General features: G+C 44.5%; 1 protein-coding gene across 1 annotated transcript; it reads left to right on the top strand.

The window, feature by feature from the left end:
* The first annotated feature begins 3275 nt into the window (after positions 1-3275).
* Positions 3276-20704, top strand: LOC129385059 (nephronectin-like). The gene is made up of 7 exons (XM_072288275.1): positions 3276-3795; positions 3985-4161; positions 11562-11660; positions 14977-15102; positions 15671-15844; positions 19057-19173; positions 20556-20704. Exons 3-7 carry the CDS (start codon positions 11615-11617, stop codon positions 20678-20680), a joined length of 588 nt encoding a protein of 195 aa, XP_072144376.1. The 5' UTR covers positions 3276-3795; positions 3985-4161; positions 11562-11614; the 3' UTR covers positions 20681-20704.
* Positions 20705-23908: the final 3204 nt, after the last annotated feature.

The following is a 23908-nucleotide window of genomic DNA, read 5'->3' as shown; positions in this document are numbered from 1 at the left end:
TCTAAACTCCACATACGGAGTTTTGAAGACCGCCAAATAGTGGAAGGATAGTGGAATGCTCGTGGAGGAGTGGCAAGGTCACGTGGGCATATTTCCTCCATACGTCATCCACATCCTCCTCCGTCTATTTTGCTGAAACAGGGATGACGAAACATCGCCCTGTGCCGCGTCAGCGTGACGCACAGCGCTTTCCCTTTGCGATTGTACCGGACCGGCCCAGAGTATGTTCTCTCCATGGGTTTTTAACGCTCAAAGTCTACTGTTTACTATGAAACTATTGGTAGGGCACTCACACATCTGTGGCGTTAAGATGCGCACAGGTACAACGACCTGTGTGCTTATCCTAAGAAGCTGTGTTTATCCTGACAACACACGTACTGCACTGTTAGGCATTTAAGCTTTTACGAAGGGTATGACGCAGGTTATACTTTATAGGGGTGTATTATTTTGGCAATTTAGTTAAAGTGATGGCGGCGTGGCAATTATTTCTGCGAATACCTGTTTTGAGATGCAGCCCAATTAACAATCATATGTTGCACACAAACGCATGCACAATAGGCTTCTCAAATATCCACAGATGACCGCGTATTTATACAAAATACACAGGTGCTCACCGTTCCGATCGGTGTCCTCGAAAGCACGGGTATAAATACCGATTGCGTAACTCTTGCTACGTCTCACGAAGTTGGCTACTTGGGCTACTTTTCAACTGCTTGCTGATTGCTGGCATCGAGTACTGGGTTGCTGCATCTGTTTGCCGTCACGTTCGCGCTGTTGAAAATTAGGGGGTTTTACGTGCCAAAACCACTTTCTGATTATGAGGCACGCCGTAGTGGAGGACTCCGGAAATTTCGACCACCTGGGGTTCTTTAACGTGCACCTAAATCTAAGTACACAGGGTTTGCGCTGTTCTTCTATGTGCTATTAACCTGCCTGGTTACGGCATTATAAATTGGCAATTCTTTAACAACAGTTCGCGCATAAATGCAAATTCGATCACACAGTATTTTGTTTATTTTGTTTATTTATGAAATATTCAATCAGAATGTAGTTTACCCAGGGAGCATGAGGATATATATTTTACTTGTGTATTTGTTAAATTACGCTTTTATTGCTGTTCGATGTACGTAATCTTGTATTACACTCTTTGACAATTTGATGTTGCTAAGGGTGTAATGTTGTGAATTCCACTCTCGATGAAGGAGGAATTGCAAAACACCAATTATAGTGTACATGCAAAATACCAATTTTAAGGGAATGAAAGGGTGCGAGTTATATACACAGGCGTACATTTACTGGTGTAAACTGGTTTAAAGTGTACTTAATGCATGGTCCCCATTTGTGCTAAATCTGAACCCGGCGCTGAATTCAGTTCTCCCAGGGCACAGTCTGGTATACAATGCGTATGACGGTTCTATAAAGGTTTTGGGCACATATATTTAGTGGAAATACCGTAATTAGGTGATGCTCTTGAAACTTTGCCATCACATCACCCATAAGATTCCCCCTAGGCCCTCTAAATGTCAACTCTGCGGCAAGTTTAATTCCCTTTTTCCAAGACATCAGGCAAACTTGGTATGCGATTCGTAAAACAAGCTTCTAACGCTCTGGGACGCTATTATAAGTAATTTCTTACAAAGTCAGTAATTAACCTACACAGTTTAAACTTTGATCGTACATAAACCACGAATTACTCCAAATTTTCACGCAAATTGAATCTTGGTGCCACGCTTGGTTCTACCAGGGCAAAGAAAGTACACGTTTCGTATAACAGTTCCTATAGATGATGAAGAAAATGAGCATTTGTTATTGATTTCGAAAGCCCCCAATTAACATATACAGTGTTCAAACTTTTGGCGTACATTACTATAACACGGCTCCCATTTCGAGCGGAATAATATATGGCTACCGCCTTTAGTACTTCACTGGAGAAAATTTGTATATTTCATTTAACGCTTCTAAACAGGCATAAAACGAGTGTCTAGAAATTTTCATTTAGCCCTATATATTAGCCCACACACTCCAATCCTGGCTCGCGCATCACCCTTACAACCCTCCCCCCTCCCCCCCAATTGCCTCAACATATAAACTAGATGTATAATCTAGTCCTCCCGGGACTCCGGGAAAACACACATACAGCCAAACGTCTTGACGAAGTTCTTGGGACTCCCAAGATTCCTCGTTATACAGGTCACTTCGTTGTAACGAGCGCGTACCGTATATTGAGTAGGCTAGACTTGTTCAACTAAAGAAAGCCTTCATTTACCATAAGCTCGAGAGCCACTTAGTGAAACAAGTCGCTATTCTTTTTGTGCGCACTTCGTATGGCGGAATGTACGACTGCAGCTGTACTCATTACACCGAAGTTCACGGCGTGCACCGCGGCGAAGCGAGGGAACGACGCAGGGTAAAGCTTGCAGATCGTTGAAGGCTGCAATCACCGTCCTTACAGTCATCTTTTTTTGTCCGTTAACCGGCTTTTCATCGTTAGCTTTCGTTGGCACTTACATCGTTTCTGTATACAAAAGGCTTTGAAGGCGCCGTTGGTCGTCAGTTAAGGGTGATGAAATTGAGAAATTTGGTGGCACAACTTGGAATCACCTAGCGCCAGACAGGGGTAATTAGAGATTGCAGGGAGAGGCCTAGCTTTGCCCTGCAGTGGACATAAAAATAGGCTGCTGCTGCTGCTGCTGCTGCTACTGCTGCTAATGATGATGATGATTTGTGAATATGCAATAAAGCTGCCACTGCTTCTTAGAATACGTGTTTCACTTCCGTGTTATGTCCAACTCCTCTGAAAGAAGAATCAACCAATTTTTTATAAATATCCGGTGTTCCTTATACTTTAAATAAGGGTAATATAAACCCGAGTTTGAATTTCTTTTGCGTTTTGTCCGGGCTAGCCAAATTTGACATTAATCGGGGTGAAAAATATTCATAGGATCAAACCACATCTAACGGAGGCGCCAAATGTGTTGCACATGATGCGTTATATGTAGGGCTCCGTGTTAATTTTCGGATAAATCCCAAAAAGAAACGATAAACACTCGCCGATAAAATTTTTGACAATACCGATTTATCCAATAAACTCCGATTTCAACGGCCAATATGACCTTGTTCCGTTCTTTATCGAAAGCCTTTCAATAAAGGCCATATTCTAAGCGGTCAATGATACATCGGCCGGTTTGGCTGATATAAACTTTACCTCACGTCAACAGTATCTCGTAGACCGCACCCATCGCACATTTAATAAAAGGCTTGTCGCCCTCGGGAGCGCGAGACGACATATTGATATACAGCCCCTTGGCGGCACTCAAGCGCCAGGGGACCTAATCGAGCGCGGAAAGTCTGCTGTCGGAAAGCATGGCATGCTCACATGACGCATTCCGTGTCAGGCTGTACGAAGCATGCTACATACACTCTCACGTAGCGGTAAATTCAGAGCACCAACAGCTGAAAAAGGACTCACCTGTGTTTAGGCGCGGAAGCGGAAGTGAAACACGTATTCTAAGAAGCAGTGGCAGCTTTATTGCACATTCACAAATCATCATTAGCTTTCTGTAGCGCGTCAACATAAATTTTAGGCAAGCAATATGGGAAGGAAACGAAAGCTTTCCAGCGACTACGTAATGAAGTTTCGTGATTTTGAAGAGTCAATGCCATCTGAAGGAGTCATTGTTTGCAAGTTTTGTCGTGTGACAGTTAGCATTGCCACTGGCAAGGGCGCCTTGAGAATTGCGGAGCATCTACAATCATAACGCCATGCCCAGCTGAAGAAGCCGCGCCTAGACACAGGTGAGTCCTTTTTCAACTGTTGGTGCTCTGAATTTACCGCTACGTGAAAGTGTATGCAGCATGCTTCGTACAGCCTGACACAGTTTCTCCGTTTATAGTGCACGCTTCCTTCTATGTCAGGTGTCTTAACAGACTTCAAATGGTCGCAATCCAATTTGTTCACATCGTCTTGTTATTCCTACCCTTTAGGCAACTCGTCACAGCAAAGCTCGCTAGAAGAATGCATCACATGGGCCCGATCCAATAGACAAGACGCGGATGACGTCCCGCACCAGTTTTGCCGTGCACTCTGTCATGCTGGGACTCCATTGCACCAGGCTGATGGACCTCTTGGCAGCATCTTTCGAAGCAAGTGTCCGGTTGCAGGTACGATGCCAGGTAGTGATCAACTATATCGGAAATACCTACATGAGATCAGTGCGAAAGACATTGCGACGATTAGCTCTTCGATGAAAGACCATCCCATTTCCATGACCATCGACGAGTCGCCGGAACTCCGCGGACGTCCGGCAGTGGCGGTGTTGGCAGCCTTCTAAGACGACGAGCTTCCTGGACGTAGGACCCTCATGATAAACTTGCAAGTAGTTCACCAGTGTAACGCAGTATCGATTGGCATGTTGATACAAACCGCTCTTCAGAAGGTTGGAAAGGCCTTAGCCGACGTAGCTGTGTTGTGCTCGGATTCAGCTTTCTACGTGCAGACACTTCACAAGGACTTGCAAATCTCCAGCCCCGATTTCCAGGCACTTCACTTCAAAGATCCGTGGCACCTACTTAGCAACGCTCTGGAGGATGGAGTTAAGATGAGCTCATTTAAGGTAGTTGAAGATTTTGTTGGGCACTTTCCTTCCCTGTTGCAGTCGTCGCGGGAGCTACGCCGTAAGTTTGGTCTTGTGTACGTGGCCATGGGCATGGTCATTAAGTCGCTGAAGACTGCATGTCCGTCTAGGTGGTTCTCTTCTTATGAAACACTATAGAAGATGTTCTGGACTATCGGCATGTTATTTTGTCTTTCGTGAGAGGCGACGATGCCAAGGGAAAAAAGTGTGAGAAGCTCAACACTCTTGTTTCGTCGCCTGAAGTTGTGCACTATACTTGCTGATTAAGCTGGGGTTTCCCACGACAAAGTCGTGTGCTGTGCGCTCATTAAGGAACTTGAGGCAAAGAATACCCTGGTACTCCAGGTTTACCCCATACTGAGGGTTCGTTTGCATGCGCTCGTGACCCACCTGAGGTCTTCACATCAGATGTCGCAAGTCTGATGGAACTCCTTGACGAGAATGACCGCTCAACGACTGTCGCAGACCTTCATGGATACCACGCTGCTGTCGCTGAAAATTGGATACAGACAGTTGAGAGGAACCTTTGCGATGCACTCCGTACACCAGTGAATCATTTTGGTACAGTGTTCAAATTGTGAATCCAAATGTGAAGCATGAGCTATTCCGCGCATTCGAAACCTATGCGCCCATATTTAAGTTAGTGTTTCTTGAAACTGACGACATGAGCTAGCTCATGAGTGATATTGCCAACTATCAGAGCAATGAAATCAGTAACATTGCTGAACCCCAGTCGTTTTGGAGACTTCACACTGTCCAGTGGCCAGTGCTTTCTCGCTGCGCGCCGAGTCTTCTGGCTCAACCTGTTTCTAGCGCAAACGTTGAAAGCGCATTTTCAAAGCTGAGAATCATGAATCTAAAGGAGCGCGCTTCCATCCGTGACAGCAAGATCGTAAAGTATGCTTGCGTATGTTACAACAAGCTTTAAGGTTGTAATACGCACAAACGTAGGTGTTTTGTATTCAAGTATTTGTGCTTGTGTGTATATGTATTTGTGCGTTCGCACCTGCCAGACAACTAAAATACGCTTCGTTTGTTCTGATGCTTTCGTGTTCAGATATAATTTCATCTAAGATTTAGGAGTATTGAGAATAACGCAAAATTAAACTCTGAATTTTGGAGAATTGGGGATTCACAAGAAGTAAACTCCGATAAACGCCGAATTTCCACCAAAACATAAACTCCGAAGAACACCCTCCGAATTTCAAGATAAATGAACTCCGAAAACACGGAGCCCTATAATTATACTTGTATGTATACAACTAAACCCACAGCTCTGAATTTAAGTGCATATTTCCTTTGTAAATTTTCGTAATCTCGCTGTTACGTTCAACTCATAACAACAACAATAACAACAAAAAAGCCATAACGCCCAACTTTCGTTATGGTACTCAGCGTTCCCGGTTTAAACGTAACAAAAAAAGTGAAAGTGGTACGTGGAATTGTTTCCCGTAATTCGGTTTTAGCCGAAAAAGGTCATTCAAAACAAATGTACGAGAGCTAAGACGCCGATACATGCACTCCTATGCAAGGATACTGGTAAGGTTCTGTCAAGCATCAACCTGCCACGACCCCCCTCCACCCAAGCAATTTTACTTGATAGCAATTATTACTGGTTGCATATTCTTAATTTTCTCAAAAGCATTCTTCAAAGTAAGCCACAAACTTCTCCCTCATAAGCTTCTGCAACTAAACCTCGATTCTAATGTTTTAAAATGGATATAGAATGCTTTCTAATTAACCGCTCATAATCTGTTTCTGCTAATAACCATAACTCCTCTTTCAAAATATATAGTTGGGACTGGGTGCCGCAACGTTCTATCCTTGGGCCTCATTTATTTCTTATTTATATAAATGACCTTTGACCTCCCTTCATGATTAATTCTAACATACATATGTTTGCAGATGATTGCGTTATATATAGAGAGATTAAAAATGACGAAGATAGCAATAGCCTCCCGTTCGACCTTAAGAGGAAGTTTTAGCTCGGCCCGAACTCTGATGCGGCCTATTCAAATACACGTAAAACGCAAAAACGCTTTTCTGAGATAACCCCTGGACCGATATTAATGAAATTTGTTGCATTTGAGAGAGAGAGAGAGAGAGAGAGAGAGAGAGAGAGAGAGAGAGAGAGAGAGATAGAGATAAATTCTAGTTACTGTTGGAAGCGTAATTTAGATCTAGGGCTCGAATTTAGTTAAAAGAATTCTATAGAATTCGCAAGCTCGAGAAAAAAATAGACGCACAAAGTTTATAAATTAATAGCTCTACATCAAGAACAGATATCGCGGTTCTGTAAACGGCATCCATTAGATCATTCAAAGCGGACAAATTTCATATGTCAATTTATATCTTACGTGAATTTGTTACGTTGTGTACAAGGGTTCTGCAAAAGCTGTGTTTTCATATTTACATTTCAATTTTGTCCGCTTTGTACGTACTATTAGCGGCAGTTCACGGAATTGTTATATAATTTTTCCTTGCTGTGTTACAGGTTTGTAAACTTGATAGTTTAGTTTTCGAAAATATGCGATTTCTACCAATCTTTTTTTAAAGAAATCACAACCTAAATCAAGAATTCGAAACCAACAGTCACTAGATTTTAAGTTTTTCTTTTAAATGCAACAAGCCTCGTCAAACTTGGTGCAGTGGTTGCCGAGAAAAACGAACCCTCCTTTTACGTGTATTTAGATAGGAGCACCCGAGCTAAAGCTTGCTCTTAATACCGTAACTATAGTTGATGTAACAAATGGCGCTCATGGATCTAGACACTAACAAACGTAAGTTTATGCATGTGTCCCGGATAACTATACTATAGTTCTCCAATATACTTACTGAACAACGCTGCGCTAGGTTCTGTATCTTCATACACGTATTTAGGGGTTCGTATTACAGATAATCTCACCTGGACAACCCATATATATAACATTACTAACAGTGCGAATCCAACTTTGGGTTATTTGCGCCGCAACATTTATAATGACTCCTCTACCTCGCAAGTTATTGCTATACAAAACACTAATACGGCCAAAATTAGAGCATGCATCTAACGTATCGATCCTAACATAACCTAACCTTGTTACTTCAGTTGAACTTGTCTAAAGTTACTCCGCTCGTTTTATCTGTTCAAATTATGATCGAACTGCTAGTATACCCGCAATTAAAACTAACCATGAACTTTCATCTGTTGATTCCCGCCGTAAAATCTCGAGGCTAACATTATTTCGTAAGCTATATCATCATTATTCGCTCCACAACGAACTTATATCGCGACCGCTACACATATTGCACTGAATTGATCACCTTCATAAGGCAGGCATCGGATATTGTGGCACTAAAACTTTTTGAGACTCCTTTTTGCCTCGCACATCCATTGAATGCAACATCTTCCCACAGAAATCGTAACTATTACTAACAATATTAATTTTCGTGCAACATTAACTAACATTGTGCAACCAGAATTTGTTAATTGCTCACCAAACTCCTTTTTATGATTGTAATATTAGGTTATACTGTATTACAATACAGCTGCTTATCTGTTGCGCACTTGTATGTGCTGTTACCATCAGCTAAAATTCTATGATTAGAAAGTTTATGTTTACTCATTTTACTCATTGTATTTTGTCTCTTTTCTTTTCAAACAACTGTCATCCCTAATGCCTTCGGGCCTTGAGGGAACAAACAAACAAACAAACAAACAAACAAACAAACAAACAAATAAATAAGACACTGTTACTGTCACCGTGACATGGAGCTGATTTGAAAATTTGATTATCTTTACGCCCCTTTTCAAAGCTTGGTTATTTTTCCGCAATGGCTCGTAACTCACCATTCCTGTATTACTGTTTTTATTCGATTCTAACTCGCACTTTCTTTTTCGGAGAGTCACGGAAGTATGACAATGCGCGTTTGAACCAAGTAGGAAACCAAAACTCCAATCAACACGCATACCCCCCCCCCCCCCCCTCCTCGCTTCCCAATAATGAATGCATGCATCCTATCAATCTCTAAGGCCGTGCTCTGAGCTGCTGCGAACGCCGGCAGTTTATTAGAGTTGTTGCGTATGCTTCCCTCTTGCTCCTCAAGGGGAGCATATACAATTACTCTATATATAGCAGTTCGTGATCATTGGGCGCCTCCCGTTTATAGCTGGTGTCCATCATCATCATCATCACCAGCCTGGTTATGCCCACTGCAGGGCAAAGGCCTCTGCCATACTTCTCCAACTACCCCGGTCATGTACTAATTGTGGCCATGTTGTCCCTGCAAACTTCTTAATCTCATCTGCCCACCTAACTTTCTGCCGCCCCCTGCTACGCTTTCCTTCCCTTGGAATCCATTCCGTAAATCTTAATGACCATCGGTTATCTTCCCTCCTCATTACGTGTCCTGCCCATGCCCATTTCTTTTTCTTGATTTCAACTAAGATATCATTAACTCGCGTTTGTTCCCTCACCCAATCTGCTCTTTTCTTATCCCTTAACGTTACACCTATCATTTTTCTTTCCATAGCTCGTTGCGCCGTCCTCAATTTAAGTAGAACCCTTTTCGTAAGCCTCCAAGTTTCTGCCACGTACGTGAGTACTGGTAAGACACAGCTGCTATAAACTTTTCTCTTGAGGGATAATGGCAACCTGCTGTTCATGATCTGAGAATGCCTGCCAAACGCACCCCAGCCCATTCTTATTCTTCTGATTATTTCAGTCTCATGATCCGGATCCGCAGTCACTACCTGTCCTAAGTGGATGTATTCCCTTACCACTTCCAGTACCTCACTACCTACTGTAAACTGCTGTTCCCTTCCGAGACTGTTAAACATTACTTTAGTTTTCTACAGATTAATTTTTAGACCCACCCTTCGGCTTTGCCTCTCCAGGTCAGTGAGCATGCATTGCAATTGGTCCCCTGAGTTACTAAGCAAGGCAATATCATCAGCGAATCGCAAGTTACTAAGGTATTCTCCATTAACTCTTATCCCCCATTCTTCCCAATCCAGGTCTCTGAATACCTCCTGTAAACGCGCTGTGAATAGCATCGCAGAGATCGTATCTCCTTGCCTGACGCCTTTCTTTATTGGGATTTTGTTGCTTTCTTTATGGAGGACTACAGTGGCTGTGGAGCCGCTATAGATATCTTTCAGTATTTTTACATACGGCTCGTCTACACCCTGATTCCGCAATGCCTCCATGACTGCTGAGGTTTCGACTGAATCAAACACTTTCTCGTAATCAACGAAAGCTATATAAAAAGGTTGGTTATATTCCGCACATTTTTCTATCACCTGATTGATAGTGTAAATATGGTGTATTGCTGAGTAGCCTTTACGGAATCCTGCCTGGTCCTTTGGTTGACGGAAGTCTAAGGTGTTCCTGATTCTATTTGCAATTACCTTAGTAAATACTTTGTAGGCAACGGACAGTAAACTGATCGGTCTATAATTTTTCAAGTCTTTGGCGTCCCCTTTCTTTTGGATTAGGATTATGTTAGCGTTTTTCCAAGATTCCGGTACGCTCGAAGTCATGAGGCATTGCGTATACAGGGTGGCCAGTTTCTCTAGAACAATCTGCCCACCATCTTTCAACAAATCTACTGTTACCTGATCCTCCCCAGCTGCCTTCCCCCTTTGCATAGCTCCCAAGGCTTTCTTTACTTCTTCCGGCGTTACCTGTGGGATTTCGAATTTCTCTAGACTATTCTCTCTTCCATTATCGTCGTGGGTGCCACTGGTACTGTATAAATCTCTATAGAACTCATCAGCCACTTGAACTATCTCATCTATATTAGTAATGATATTGCCGGCTTTGTCTCTTAACGCATGCATCTGATTCTTGCCAATTCCTAGTTTCCTCTTCACTGCTTTTAGGCTTCCTCCGTTCCTGAGAGCATGTTCAATTCTATCCATATTATACTTCCTTATGTCAGCTGTCTTACGCTTGTTGATTAACTTCGAAAGTTCTGCCAGTTCTATTCTAGCTGTAGGGTTAGAGGTTTCTTGATCAGATCTTTCGTCTCCTGCGATAGCTTACTGGTATCCTGTCTAACGGAGTTACCACCGACTTCTATTGCACACTCCTTAATGATGCCCACAAGATTGTCGTTCATTGCTTCAATACTAAGGTCCTCTTCCTGAGTCAAAGCCAAATACCTGTTCTGTAGCTTGATCTGGAATTCCTCTATTTTCCCTCTTACCGCTAACTCATTGATCGACTTCCTATGTACCAGTTGCTACCGTTCCCTCCTCAAGTCTAGGCTAATTCGAGTTCTTACCATCCTATGGTCACTGCAGCGCACCTTGCTGAGCACTTCCACATCTTGTATGATGCCAGGGTTAGCGCACAGTATGAAGTCTATTTCATTTCTAGTCTCGCCGTTCGGGCTCCTCCACGTCCACTTTCGGTTATCTCGCTTGCGGTAGAAGGTATTCATTATCCGCATATTATTCTGTTCCGCAAACTCTACTAATAACTCTCCCCTGCTATTCCTAGTGCCTATGCCATATTCCCCCACTGCCTTGTCTCCAGCCTGCTTCTTGCCTACCTTGGCATTGCAGTCGCCCCAAGGTAGGCAAGAAGCAAGCTGGAGACAAGGCAGTGGGGGAATATGGCATAGCTGCTGTCCGAGGAGTGACAACCGTTATAAACACTCGGATGCAACAAGTTTCATTTTTCCGTTTGATAAAAAAAAAATGAGGATATCGTGGGAACAATCAAATGAGTATTGCATTTTGCTTTTTTTTTTGAAATATGAAAATATGAAAATTGGGAGGCGCGTTACGAGCAAGGGCACTGAATTTTCCGTTTCTGGTCGCGAAAAAAGTCAGGCGCGCGTTAAAGCCAAGTAAATAACAAGTACGGTATTCGTCGAAGATGTGTACCCGCAAAATGTTATACGAGTGAAGTATCTCATTGTCTTCTGATGATATTTCAGTGCACCTGATCTTTGTTGGAGTCTTGGCCCTGCCTTGTACAGCGTCCTCGAATATGGCAACAACCATACAAAGCACGCGAGTCCCTTCGAGAACACTGAGTAAGAAAATGTGTGCACCAGCTTTTGTTTTTGGCATTTAGTTTCTATCGTTAGAGTGTATACGTGCGTACTCAGACAAGAGAAATAATGTAGTGCACGCTTTTAGACGTGTATGCGTATTATCCGGACCAGCAGTTTCTTTTTCTTAGTCTTGTGGGTTTCGTTCCCTTAATAAATATGCGCTGATCGTTTTAATAATATGCACGGAAGTCAGCGCTTCTGTCCCTTGCATCCTTTGTCGTCTGCGCCCGCTTGTGCGCTGTTCTGTTTAACTCATCTAAAGGGCGCTGAGTATCAGCAACGTTGAAATTTCCTTTCCGTAATTGGGTCATACTCTATCTCCGCCTCTCTCTCTTTCTCTCTCCCTCTTCTCTCTCCACCTCTCTCTCTCTCTCTCTCAATATTTCCTTTTGTTGTGTGTAAAAGTGGAAGAGAAAGGCTGCGGTCCTGCCAGCAAGGACGCTCTAGCCATTTCCTGCAATCATTTCGCAGTGATGCTGTTAATACGACTATATATAAGTGCTCGAAAGCGCTAGTTTTCACGGTTTGAAGAAAAAAAAATAATAACTCACGAAGTTGATGGTTTGAGAAAATGTGGCGAATGATGAGCGCCATACATAGGAAAATTTCGAAGTGTGCATGTAAAAACAGAGGTTAAATGAATATTGCTAAACCCTCGTTTTCGGCCCGTTAAGAGGCGTTATATGAAACGTTTAAAAAAGTTTATCGCACTTGCCTGTAAGGACCAAAAACTGCAGGGAATTCATATTTTCAGAAAATAGGGTCCACTTTAAAGGGCCCCTGAAACAGTTCGGACAAATTTTGTAGACGCGTAGGGTACAGCTTAAGTAGAACATTCACACCACAATTTAAGTGAAGCGTTACGTATTAATGGAGCTACAAGCGATTAGAAGTTACCCTCCTCCCTAGTCATGCTTTTCCTCCTCAACTCGTTCGCCGAGCGATCGGGGCTAAGCTCCGCCTTCACTGGTTTCGCGTCACGATGCGACGTCACATCGTCCCTTTCCGGTTGTTTTGGAGCCCGCCCCCGCCCGCGTGAAACCTCTCCGCTAGCCGCTTGGCCGTCGACCCCAAGCGAGAGCTATCGAAGCAGCGTGCGTTGCGAGCATTCTGTCGTAGCGCCGAACGTGTCTGGTATTCCGGTAACCACAGGCAAGCTGGTCATTTCGGCAAATGACTGGAGGCATAAACTCAAGCTGATGAAGGAACTTTAGCGTAGACGTACGTGCGGCCTGATCGGTCTGCACGGTCCGGCCACTTGTTGGCGCAGCGCTTAACCAGCCAAACAAAGCGCTAATATTGCTCTAACCAAATGTAAAACATTTTAAACATTTATAAAAACAAAGTGTTGATGATTACACTCCTGCGAAAAATACACACCAGCAGCCAAAGAAGAATACACTTCGTTACTGCTACTGTGTATGGTTGAGCTCTGTGCCACCAGGTGGCTGCACCGTGCAGACCATTCGCATTTGCGATTCTGCTCATCCCATGGCTCATCCCGTTACGGCACAGTCAAGCGGCCAGACCCTGTCCCCTTGCGCTTGCATTTGCCCTAATACCGGACTCGCGAAACGCTATTGCGTTAGTAATCTTCCGGTGTAAAGTGACGGCCACAAACGCGCAAACCCTGGCGCCGATCGGATAGCGGCAGTCCGATGCGCAGCAGCCAGCTCGCTCGTATGCTGCCTTGCAGAGGGACACGATGTCGCAGCTTGACATATTGCCAGTCGCTACGTTTGCAGTCCACAAAGCAACAAAGTCGAATCATAGTACTCGCGAAAAGACTGAGACCGACTCTGACCGCGGAGCTCTCGTCAAAATGGAGTACGTTGTAACACAAGCAGACGACACTTGCTGTGTGCCGGAAGTGCTGAATTGTATTGAAAAATCGTTCTTGTGCATTCTCTTTATGTTACTTTCTGTTTATAAAAACAAATGAACTAACATTCCAACTATTACGAAGATCATTTGTTTACCATAAAGTTGGAAAAATTATTGATCACGCGCCCTGGTCAGCCAATCGGATAGCTCGCCCCACTGACGTCATATGGGTGATTTTCGTCATATGGATAGGGGCGGCTTAAAATTCCGCCGAGCAGCGTGCTCCGATCGGCAGCGATGTGCATTTTTAAAACCTTATAATAAATTACACGCTTTACGCGGAGCACTTAGATGTGTCAATTAATGATCAGAAGGACCTACTCTAACGACTCAGTACGTTTGTAGAAAATCGTCAAAATCGTTTCAGGGTCCCTTTATGTGTACCGAAAGCTTGAAGGGTGTTGGCTAATTATGTGCCTTAAATATAATTACTGAACACTCGTCCTCGTCCAAATTTTGTACGTTCTACAAAGCATGTTGCTTCTCCCTGTTCTCTTCGGTTAAGTATGCGAGGCAGAGTGTTTCTATTTCGTTGAAGTAGGAAGCATGTCGTGAGTGACGAACGACAAATGTTTAATCCGTCTAGGTTACTTGCAGCCTTTGCAGAAAGTTACTCATTGAAGTTCCAGAGGTTCACACTGCCTTTATCCGCGATATTTCCCAGGGACATAAAACAACTGCACAAGACGCCTATACTTCAAATTCAGCGGAAATGGGGGAAATATCAAGTTCACAGAAGGGCGAAAATTTAATGTTTCTGGCTTAAACAGAAGCATTGGAGGTAATTATTGAACGTTAGTTTGAACACACACACACACACACACACGCACACACACACACACACACACACACACACACACACACACACACACACACACGCACGCACGCACACACACACACGCACACACACACGCACACGCACGCACGCACGCACACACACGCGCGCACGCACGCACGCGCACGCACGCACGCGCGCACACGCACGCACACGCACGCACACGCGCACACGCGCGCGCGCACGCACGCACGGTATGTATGCGCTCTGCAGTATTGCCGGAGCTCGTTGAGGCGTCTGGCTGGCGTAGTCGTCCGGCAAGGTTTTCCGTCTTCTCTTCAGAAATGAGAATCACGACCGAACAGAGCCGCCAAATGTGGAGCTATGACTTCGACATATATATTTGGCATTTAGAACAGCTCTCCTCTTGAGATCTCATTAATATATACGCTTTACGAAGCCTGCACCGTCTCGTTTGACGCGCTCCTCGTACCTTGCAAGGTATCTTTACCAAAGCGCCATCAAGAGTTCGCGCAGTTAAACAGGCCGAACCTCTCACGTATACCTGTTGGCATAACACACATGTCCAGGTACACAACGTTTCTATATATGTGTCTCGAAAATTGCGCGTCGCAGGTATTCCCGTACGTGAGGGTGACATTCCTCCAGAAGCAATGCAGTTCATTGTGCCCTACATGAACACCTGGCCGACTCCTGCTGACTGCTGTGCTAACGGCGGCACCTGCGTTCACGGAGAAAACGGTGAACAGTCTTGTCATGCGTTCGAGTGCCTTCTGAGGTACGCAGTGCATGGTTCTGCTTTGCGGTGGCCGGACGGCATTATTTAGACCACGAGGCTTCCCCTCCACGATGAATGACAGCAACTTGCGCGTGCGCAATGCCTGAATTCAACGTCCGCGTCGTAAAAGCCCAGATGCATGCACACTCTTTCGGCACATTTCCTGTCGCTGGTAAGTTGGTCAACGGAAGCCGACCAATGGCCGCTTTATCTATCTTAATAAGTGACGGTGCGCATTGTGCAACAACTGCGGAAAGGTTGAGAAAGAGGGAGCACGAAAGGGCGGGCGGCGGCGCTTCAGGATCAAAGTATTATATGGTTACTTGTTCTTTGCGTGCATACACTTCGTCCTCAGTTATTAGGCCTATAACCGCACATGCAGAGCTGTTTGTTGCTCGCATAGGTGGTGGCTGATGCCTACAGAAGCCTATAGTGCCTAAAGCTAGTGGTGGTACTGGTGATAGCGGTGCTTCAGCGCGTCACCGGAGGCGTTATCGAACCGGCAGCATTAGCGAACGAACGACGACGCAGGCACCACGAAGTGCCTGTGTCCCGCCGCCTTCTCGGGTCCGGCGTGCCTGGACGACGTGGACGAATGCCGGCTGCGAAGGCCGTGCGGTCGCTTCAGCGTGTGCACCAACATGTACGGGTCGTTCCGCTGCGACTGCATGCCCGGATTCCAGCTGCAGGCTCACCTCTGCGTCCGTGAGTAGCAGCAGTCATTAAAACGACGCTTTCTCTGCTTGCTTCTTTCCCGCGGTTTGACGTCCGTAATAATAAGTAATAGCGCAATAATAAACTGGGTCGATCCAGAGACAATGTAGTCAAAGTTGAGGACTTGATGGGTCGACCCTGATCCCAGTGCAATGTATATGTATCCTCGCGTAAGGGTTTTATTCTGGTTCGTAACGCAGGGTCGCTCTGTAAACAGGGCAGTCAAAGGTAGGACTTGGCACAGATACTGTGTAATTGTATCATGATACGATACAAGATACTCTGGCAACAAGTATTTGAGATACAGATACAAGGTGCTATCGCAGTTATTGTAACCGATTCGACACTTTCCATTTGTATATTAACATACTTCGTCGCAAATTTCTTATTATACAGGGTAATCATTTTAAAGCTTTATGAAAATTTTAAAAATAGCCTGCTGCAGGTAAAGTATTTCTAGTCCTCGAGCTTTATTCAGAGAAGCGGACATTACTTGCACGAGAACTCAAAAAATCTATTCAGCTAATTAACATAAATTCACAAATTATCTTCTGAATCAATTACTTTACGGCACATATTGCAATTTACGAATTCTGGCCGATGAGGTTGCAAGGCGTACACTCTAGGAATTGATTTATAGAATGGCGCCAGATTGGAGATGTGCGCCGTCAAACTCGCCATAAAAATGCACTGTTGTTCCACTTACTTTTTCAACAAAACGCTCTTTCATGCATTGAAGCACGAAAGTATAACTGAGACGCCCATGTATTTCGTTGCAGACTTTGGGAAATATCTCGAAACTGGTGTCGTCCTGAAAATTCATTTCAAGTGGATACATATCTTGCAAGTTCAACGGCTACAATTCGTAAATTTCAATGCGGGCCATAAAGTAATTAATTAGGAAGGTAATTAGTGAATTTTTTGTTAATTAGTTGAATATGTCACGATTTCTCGTGCTACAGTAATATCCGCCTCTTCGAGTAATCCAGCTCAAGAAGAATAATTATGCTGTGTGCCACAGGCGATTTTTAAAAATATACGTATACATGCGTATTATAAGCTTCGCGAACTTAGAGTAAAATATTTGTTGGACCTATTGGGGTCAACGGGTCCAGTTAGAAATTAGAATTATGCTGGGCTGTTGGTGCTCCATATAAGAACTTATTAGGCTAACAGCTATTAGCCGTCAATAACTTTATAGGCTGCTATAGTATTCTACCGGAATTTTCGCTGGGGACATCATCTGCACTGGCAAGTGCGCATCGAAAGCGTAGCGCGTTCTGACTTATTTCCACTCGGCGATGCCCCACTCTCGGGCATTGACATCTATCTTATCGGCAAGTATAGGAGCAAAGTTGTCGCCCGTGAGTTCGCGATACGCAGTTGCCCGCGAGTCTCTCTCTCTCTCTCTCTCTCTCTCTCTCTTTTTTTTTTTAGCACTCGGTCACACGGCTATAGGCGACCTCGCTGCGGCAGCATTACATGCGCACGATGTCACGCCTGGCCGTTGTCAGGCAAGAATGAGAGCCGCGAGGCAGCAGCCGACTGCGATTAAACGCGGAGTGGCCTGTAAGCGCACTGACGGAGTTGGTTCGTCTCGTTTCTTTCGGGTCTTTTTTTTTTTTTTGCGTGGTAAACGCGGAGGACGTTAGCGAGATGAGCGCAGGGCAACTCTGTGATGGGCAATATACCGCACATATAGGATACACGAGCCCTATGGGCACGAACGTGTGCACTCGCATAATCGCATCCTCTTATATACATATCCTCGTAGCAGTCGTTTTGAGTGTGTGGTGGTCAGAACAAAGTACACTGTGAAAATAAATCAAAGTAGAATTGTCGATGAGACAGTGCAGGCAACGCGCGAACGAACGATTTCATATCGGCGCTTTCGAGAACCTCGGGTGCCAAGTTATTCCAGTCGTTGATCGTACGAGGAAAGAAGGAATACACATGCTTTAATTCCTATTTAAATTGTTGTTGGTTCTGTAATTAAATATGCTCGCGCGTACTTATGATTTTGCTCTCAACATTATTTGCGTTGTGCGTGGCATCTGGCGTCGCTTTTGTCTGCGAGGATAAGTTACGAAGTTGTTTTACTTGTTATTAGACATTATGTTTTTGTAGGGTATCTGTTCGTCGTTGCTGACGTCGCTGGTGGCGATCTTTGTCATTGGGAACAAATATACTTAACCGGTCACACCTGTTAAAATTTGTGAGGTTGATGTTAAGGTCCGGGCCTCGTGTGCAGAATGAAAAATGCCGCACTAGGTGAGAAAAAGAAGCTCCGTGCGTGTCACGTGGTATAAACGACGTCATAGCACACGGCGATCCTGTTGGCACACAATATACACGTATAGAACTGACGGGAAGCATAGCGCAGATCCTGCAGTGGTTACTGACATCTGTGTGCTGTATGCAACCATTTGTTATCAAATTGCCCAACACTTCTCAGTGTGCTTCACTCTTTAATTCACGCCCGTATGGACTTACTCATCAGGCGATCCTTGCTTATGCGTGTTATGCACTCTTAAAAGAAAAGGTCGTAGCGGTTACTATATATTGTCAAATTGTTTGCTGCCTCGGTATAACTGCAGTGGGAAACGATAGAGTTAAGTACACTGCCAACTAAACAAGGTAGCGATTGTTACTAATGCGTCTCAGCTACCAATTCCGAACACAGCACCTACTCTTACAAAAAGTCTCACCTCTGCTACATGTATTGAACCAGCTGTGGGATATACCAGAGTGGATCCGATTTATGTATTATAGAATGGAAACTTTGAATGCGATGATGCCAACTACAACCGAATTTGGTAGCTGAAGCTCATTAGTAACAGCATGTCTTTTTAGTCAGTAATGTTGCTAACTCTATAATTTACAAATGCATTTATAATAAGGTAGCAAGTGGTGTGACACTAAGTAGTTACTTGTGGCAGAAAGCTGGGCTAGTTGGATTTCTGATAACTGATGCAGTTCCAGCGCTTCGGAAGAAACACAAGTATTCAGAGAGTAAAAGCGAACAGGACAGTGAGGACGCTGGCTTGATTTACTCAGTCATTTTGGGGCACGGCGTTTCTGCATATGATAACATCCATCAACAGATCTCTCACGTCACTCTTACGCAAATATGTAGGTGCGATTATATGACGTATTCCTTCGCTCGCTGTTTCGCATGTACCTACTTTGTGCGTGCACTGCAGGCGAGATATCTTGCGAGGAAGGCCCCTGCCTGAACGGTGGCTCCTGTGTCACCCGCGAAGACCTCACAGATGTCTGCTACTGCAAGATTGGATTCAGGGGCCGACTCTGCGAGATAGGTAAGTGCGCGCACACGCTAGCCGTTTGCTGCTTCTCGTGCTTGGTTATTTGGTGCGCAGGTTTGTTTCGTTCTCTGTCACTCACGGAAAATATTGTGCGCTCCATTCTGTAAGTATGTAGGGCTCCCATAGCGCAGCACGCGCGTCACTTCCAACGTATCAACGATTTGTTGTCTATAAATGGTCAGTCAGTGAGCAATTCGCGTGGTCAAGTATATACGGGCGAATAGCCGTGAAGGGCTCTCGCTTTAGCACTTACGTGTTATCTCAACATGATATCTGATATTGAGCTTCTTTTTAACGAGTTAGCATTCTTAGGGTACTTCACGCACTTTCGAAGGTCTGTCTGTCTGTCTGTCTATATATATATATATATATATATATATATATATATATATATATATATATAGACAAAGGCTGATCCATCAGCCGGAACGTCAGCGAAATATACTGTGCTAATTCAACGTACGTCGTACTCTCTTTTTCTTCATTTTACTACCGGGGCCAGCATGACTTCCTCAGGCACAACAATATATAATAAATATATATATATATATATATATATATATATATATATAAATAAGCCATCAAACAAAGACACTAAGGACAACATAGGTGAAATTGCTTGTAATTACTAAATCAAAATTAAATAAATGATAAATTAATGGCAATGAAAGTGGATGAAGAAACAACTTGCCGCAGGTGGGGAACGATCCCATGTCTTCACATTACGCGTGCGATGCTCTAAATAATTCAGCTACCGCGGCGCAGTTTTCCCATCCACTTTCCTGGGTATTTATGTTTTACTACTAGAACTAACCGTAGGAGTGTTAGCCAGTGGTATATATATAGTGGTACGTATACACCTCAAGTGATATATATTGTATTTTTGTATGCTACCTCTGACGGAGCTCTTGTGTGCCCTTATGCATTATTATTAGTAAATTATTTTTTAAGCATTTGTGCGCTATAAATTGTTCTAAAAAAACAACAACAAAAGCTATAAATTATTCTAAACGTATGTTGCCGTTCCAAGCAACAACCATTATAGACTTCTCTCGACTGTCCATTTATGATGTGGGCGTTGTGGGCCACGGTGTAGGGGGCTGCGAAAGTACATCCGAGATATATCCAGCCGTGTGGTTGCCATGTTATAGACACTGCTCGCATTAGCTGCCCTTTCCTTGCGGTAAAAAGGTTTAAAGAAGATATCAAATGGACAGGAAAGACGCTGGTCTAAAGGAATTGCTGGTCTTTCCTCTCTGTCTGATTTCTTCCCTAAACTTATTCACCGCTGAAAGTTATGTTGACCTGCTGTGCGTACTTATTAAAAGCCTCTCAACCGATCGATCAATGAATGACATGCCATCAAATCCTTGCAGCTGTGCCCGAGTGTTCATTGGGAACATGCCCTCACGGCACCTTCTGCGTGAGCACCCGGCGTGGATTTCGTTGTCTTCGAAGCCTAAGGGACCTACGGCCGGGTTACCGGCTGCCCTGGAAATAAACGTGCACCGCGTGTGTCTAGCGACCGAGCGTCCCTTCCATGTTCTCGTCTAATGTGGACTTCGTGTGCGTGCATGACCTACGATACATCGTTGGTGAGCACTTAAGTGCTCAAAATTAGTCCACCTTACAGTGCACTGCCATTTGAGTGCGTCACGTCGCCTTGCAACAACTTGTTTATGTAAGCGAGAGTAAGCCAATACTTACCATCTTTTCTCGTGGCAGCTTGCGCTTTGAGACGCTCTTGCCGATACGTGACAAAGCGGTGACATTGTACCGCCATCGGCATGGACCCAGGTCGTAACGGAACAACTTGTAACGGGTTTTCGCCGGAGTGCGACAAATGAGTCGCCAAAACATCGCCGTCACACTGTCGTCACCGCCAACTGCTGCTGTTGTCACACAAACGCGCGATCGCGCCACACACACAATTTGCTCCACTTACACAAACATGTTGCTCCATCTGCTTATGCTTTGCAGAGCCCCAAATGATGTTGTATATCTAGATACACGCGCACCCGCATAACATATTGCATAATTTCCACAGTACGTGGAGTCTTATTGATTTTTCGTAGTTTCGATTATTTTATTCCACTTCACCGCTGACTCACATGAAACCACGGCCCTGCTATTGCCAGGTTCGACCTCAAGGCGTGACGGAAGATGAGAAATGAATAAAAGCGTAGACAAAAGAAGATTGGATTTATTGATAGGAAAGACAGAGAGGTCGACCTGAGCTAGTGCGCTCTAGTCTTCTACTCTGCACTGGGGGAGAGGGAAGGGGAGTGAAAGTACTGGGATGGCTGATGATGATAAGAGAAGTGGTGAGTGCTTATGTACATAAGACAGTTGTCTTGCTAGAGCCGCTCGTCGAGCTTGGTGTCCTGCAGAAACTTCAACAATACTTTTGTTGCACGTATTGAAGTTGCAGTGTCAGGCCATGGGCCGAGTATAGCTTCCTCCGACAGTGGTTGTCTGCCAACGCTGGCTAAGAAACTTTCTAGCGTCCTTCGCTCCAGCATATATGCTGGGCAGTCGCACAGTAGGTGTCGCAGTGCTTCAGGCGTCTGGCAGTGATCACAATCAGGGCTGTTCTATTGGCCGATAAGGTGTGCGTAGCGACGGGTGAAAGCAACGCCGAGCCGAATCCTGTGTAACAGTGATGTTTTGTTCCGTGTAAGCTTCGGGGGCAAACAGAATTTACCGTCTGGGTCAATCATGTGTAGACGTCTGTGAATGTTGTTATAGTGGGCTCTGTAAGCTTTTGTAAGGTCCTGCATGAGTGCCTTAATCATGGAGTTGGTGTCAGGTCGCGAGTAGGCAATCCGTACTTCATCAGAGGAAGAGGACGCCGATCTTGCCTCACTGTCAGCGAGTTCATTGCCAAAAACACCACAATGACGAGGCACCCATTGAAAGGTGATCACGTGGCCACTTAACTCGGCACTGTGATGAAGTTCGACGATTTCCAGCACGAGCAGGTAGTATGGTCCTTTCTTTAAAAAAACATTTTAGCGCCTGTAGCGCTGATTTGGCATCGCACAATATCGTCCATTTATGAGGTGTCTGCGTTTTCATAAAACGGACAGCCTCCCGTATTCCCACAAGTTCCGCAGCCGTAGATGTCGATTTGTGGTCTAATCTAAATCGTTGAGTAATTCCAAGTTGTGGGATGACAAATGCGGCCGTTGTGGCAGATGGCGTGACCGAACCATCGGTATATACTCGTACAGTCCCACCATATAATGTAAATATATGGGACAGGGTGAGCTGTTTCAAGCCAATGGAGGAAACGTGAGATTTCTTCACGATTCCGGGTATCTGAAGCCTCACTAGTGGTCTTGGCAATGTCCATGGAGGTGTTGCGGGAATATTGGTGGCCTGGAATCTTGCAGGTATAACACTTGCGTGACATGCAATAGCTTTAGAAAAACCACAGTCAAGGTCGGTGCTTGGAAGTGTTGACAGTGGATGGTGTAGGTATCTGGTTAGCAGGCGAAGATAGGTTCGCACAGGTTCACAAGACCTGTATATGTCGATTGGACAAGCCCGTGCTTCCGCTATTGTGCCCTTGGTTGACGCGCAGCGTGGCAAGCCAAGACATATCCGTAGTGCTTGTGCCTGAAGGCTCTCCAGCGTGCGTATACAAGATGACCCCATGTTAGATAACACAGGCATGCTGTAGCGTATGTAGCCCACAAAAAGTGCCTGGTACACTTGGAGCAAACTTCGCTCATCTCAGTCCTGATATTACACGAATAACGTGTATGAAGTTGGTCAGTTTAGCCCTAAGCGCAGTAACATGTTTGGTCCAAGAAAGACTGCGGTCTGTTATAGACAAAAGAAAGTCTGTACAAAACACGGTCCATGATTTTTCTCTTCCTTGTAACAACACACACGCGCGCGCACATGCACGGACACAAAAACTCATCTCGATCAAACTCAAAGAGACAATATATATATATATATATATATATATATATATATATATATATATATATATATATATATATATATATGGTTTTCTCCTGCTATTAAATGCACTATCACACCATCTTCTAATGCAAACCGCTTAAGCATGAGAGGTTGAAGATATGGAAAATATGTCCCTTACTCAGACTAGGTACTTAGCAAAGTTTTTCTCTTATTAAATCAACAGCAATATCAACAATCGATACCATTAAGCTTTCAGAAGCTAATATCCCTCTGTTGCTATCTCTCACTGCAACCTTTGTTCTGAGCACGTAAAACATAACAAAATAACCTTAACCGACTAACCGAATGCAGTTTCGTGTCTTTATAGCTCGGACTCTTTTCACTGTTATGCATCTCCGAGGGCTATCAGACTCTTGCATGTTCAGAAGAACCGATGGCTTGCGAGAGGCAGTCGAGACAATGGAGACGCATTTTTAAGGACATATGCTTAAAACAATATTGTCGACAGACTGGTCGCACTTAACCATGTGCACTGTCACGACGAATTACGCAGTACTGAGGTGGTATAAGAGCTGTCTGCTGTTACGAGAAAAGAGAAGAAAAGAAAAGGACCGTCCAAGCACTCCGCACAGATGGTTAACCAGCGAAGCTCAAACGTACGGTCCCGGTGTATACCACTGGGTTAATCCCGACGGTTCATTAAACCGCGGCTTGGTAGGCTGCCGGTACTCGGTACGCAGTTGTTGCTCACGCTCGGCTGCACGATCCTGTTCTTGTGCCCGGGCTGCAGCAT

Source organism: Dermacentor andersoni, chromosome 5 (assembly GCF_023375885.2).
Source record: "Dermacentor andersoni chromosome 5, qqDerAnde1_hic_scaffold, whole genome shotgun sequence".
NCBI lineage: Eukaryota > Metazoa > Arthropoda > Arachnida > Ixodida > Ixodidae > Dermacentor > Dermacentor andersoni.
This window is presented reverse-complemented; position numbering and strand designations above follow the sequence as displayed.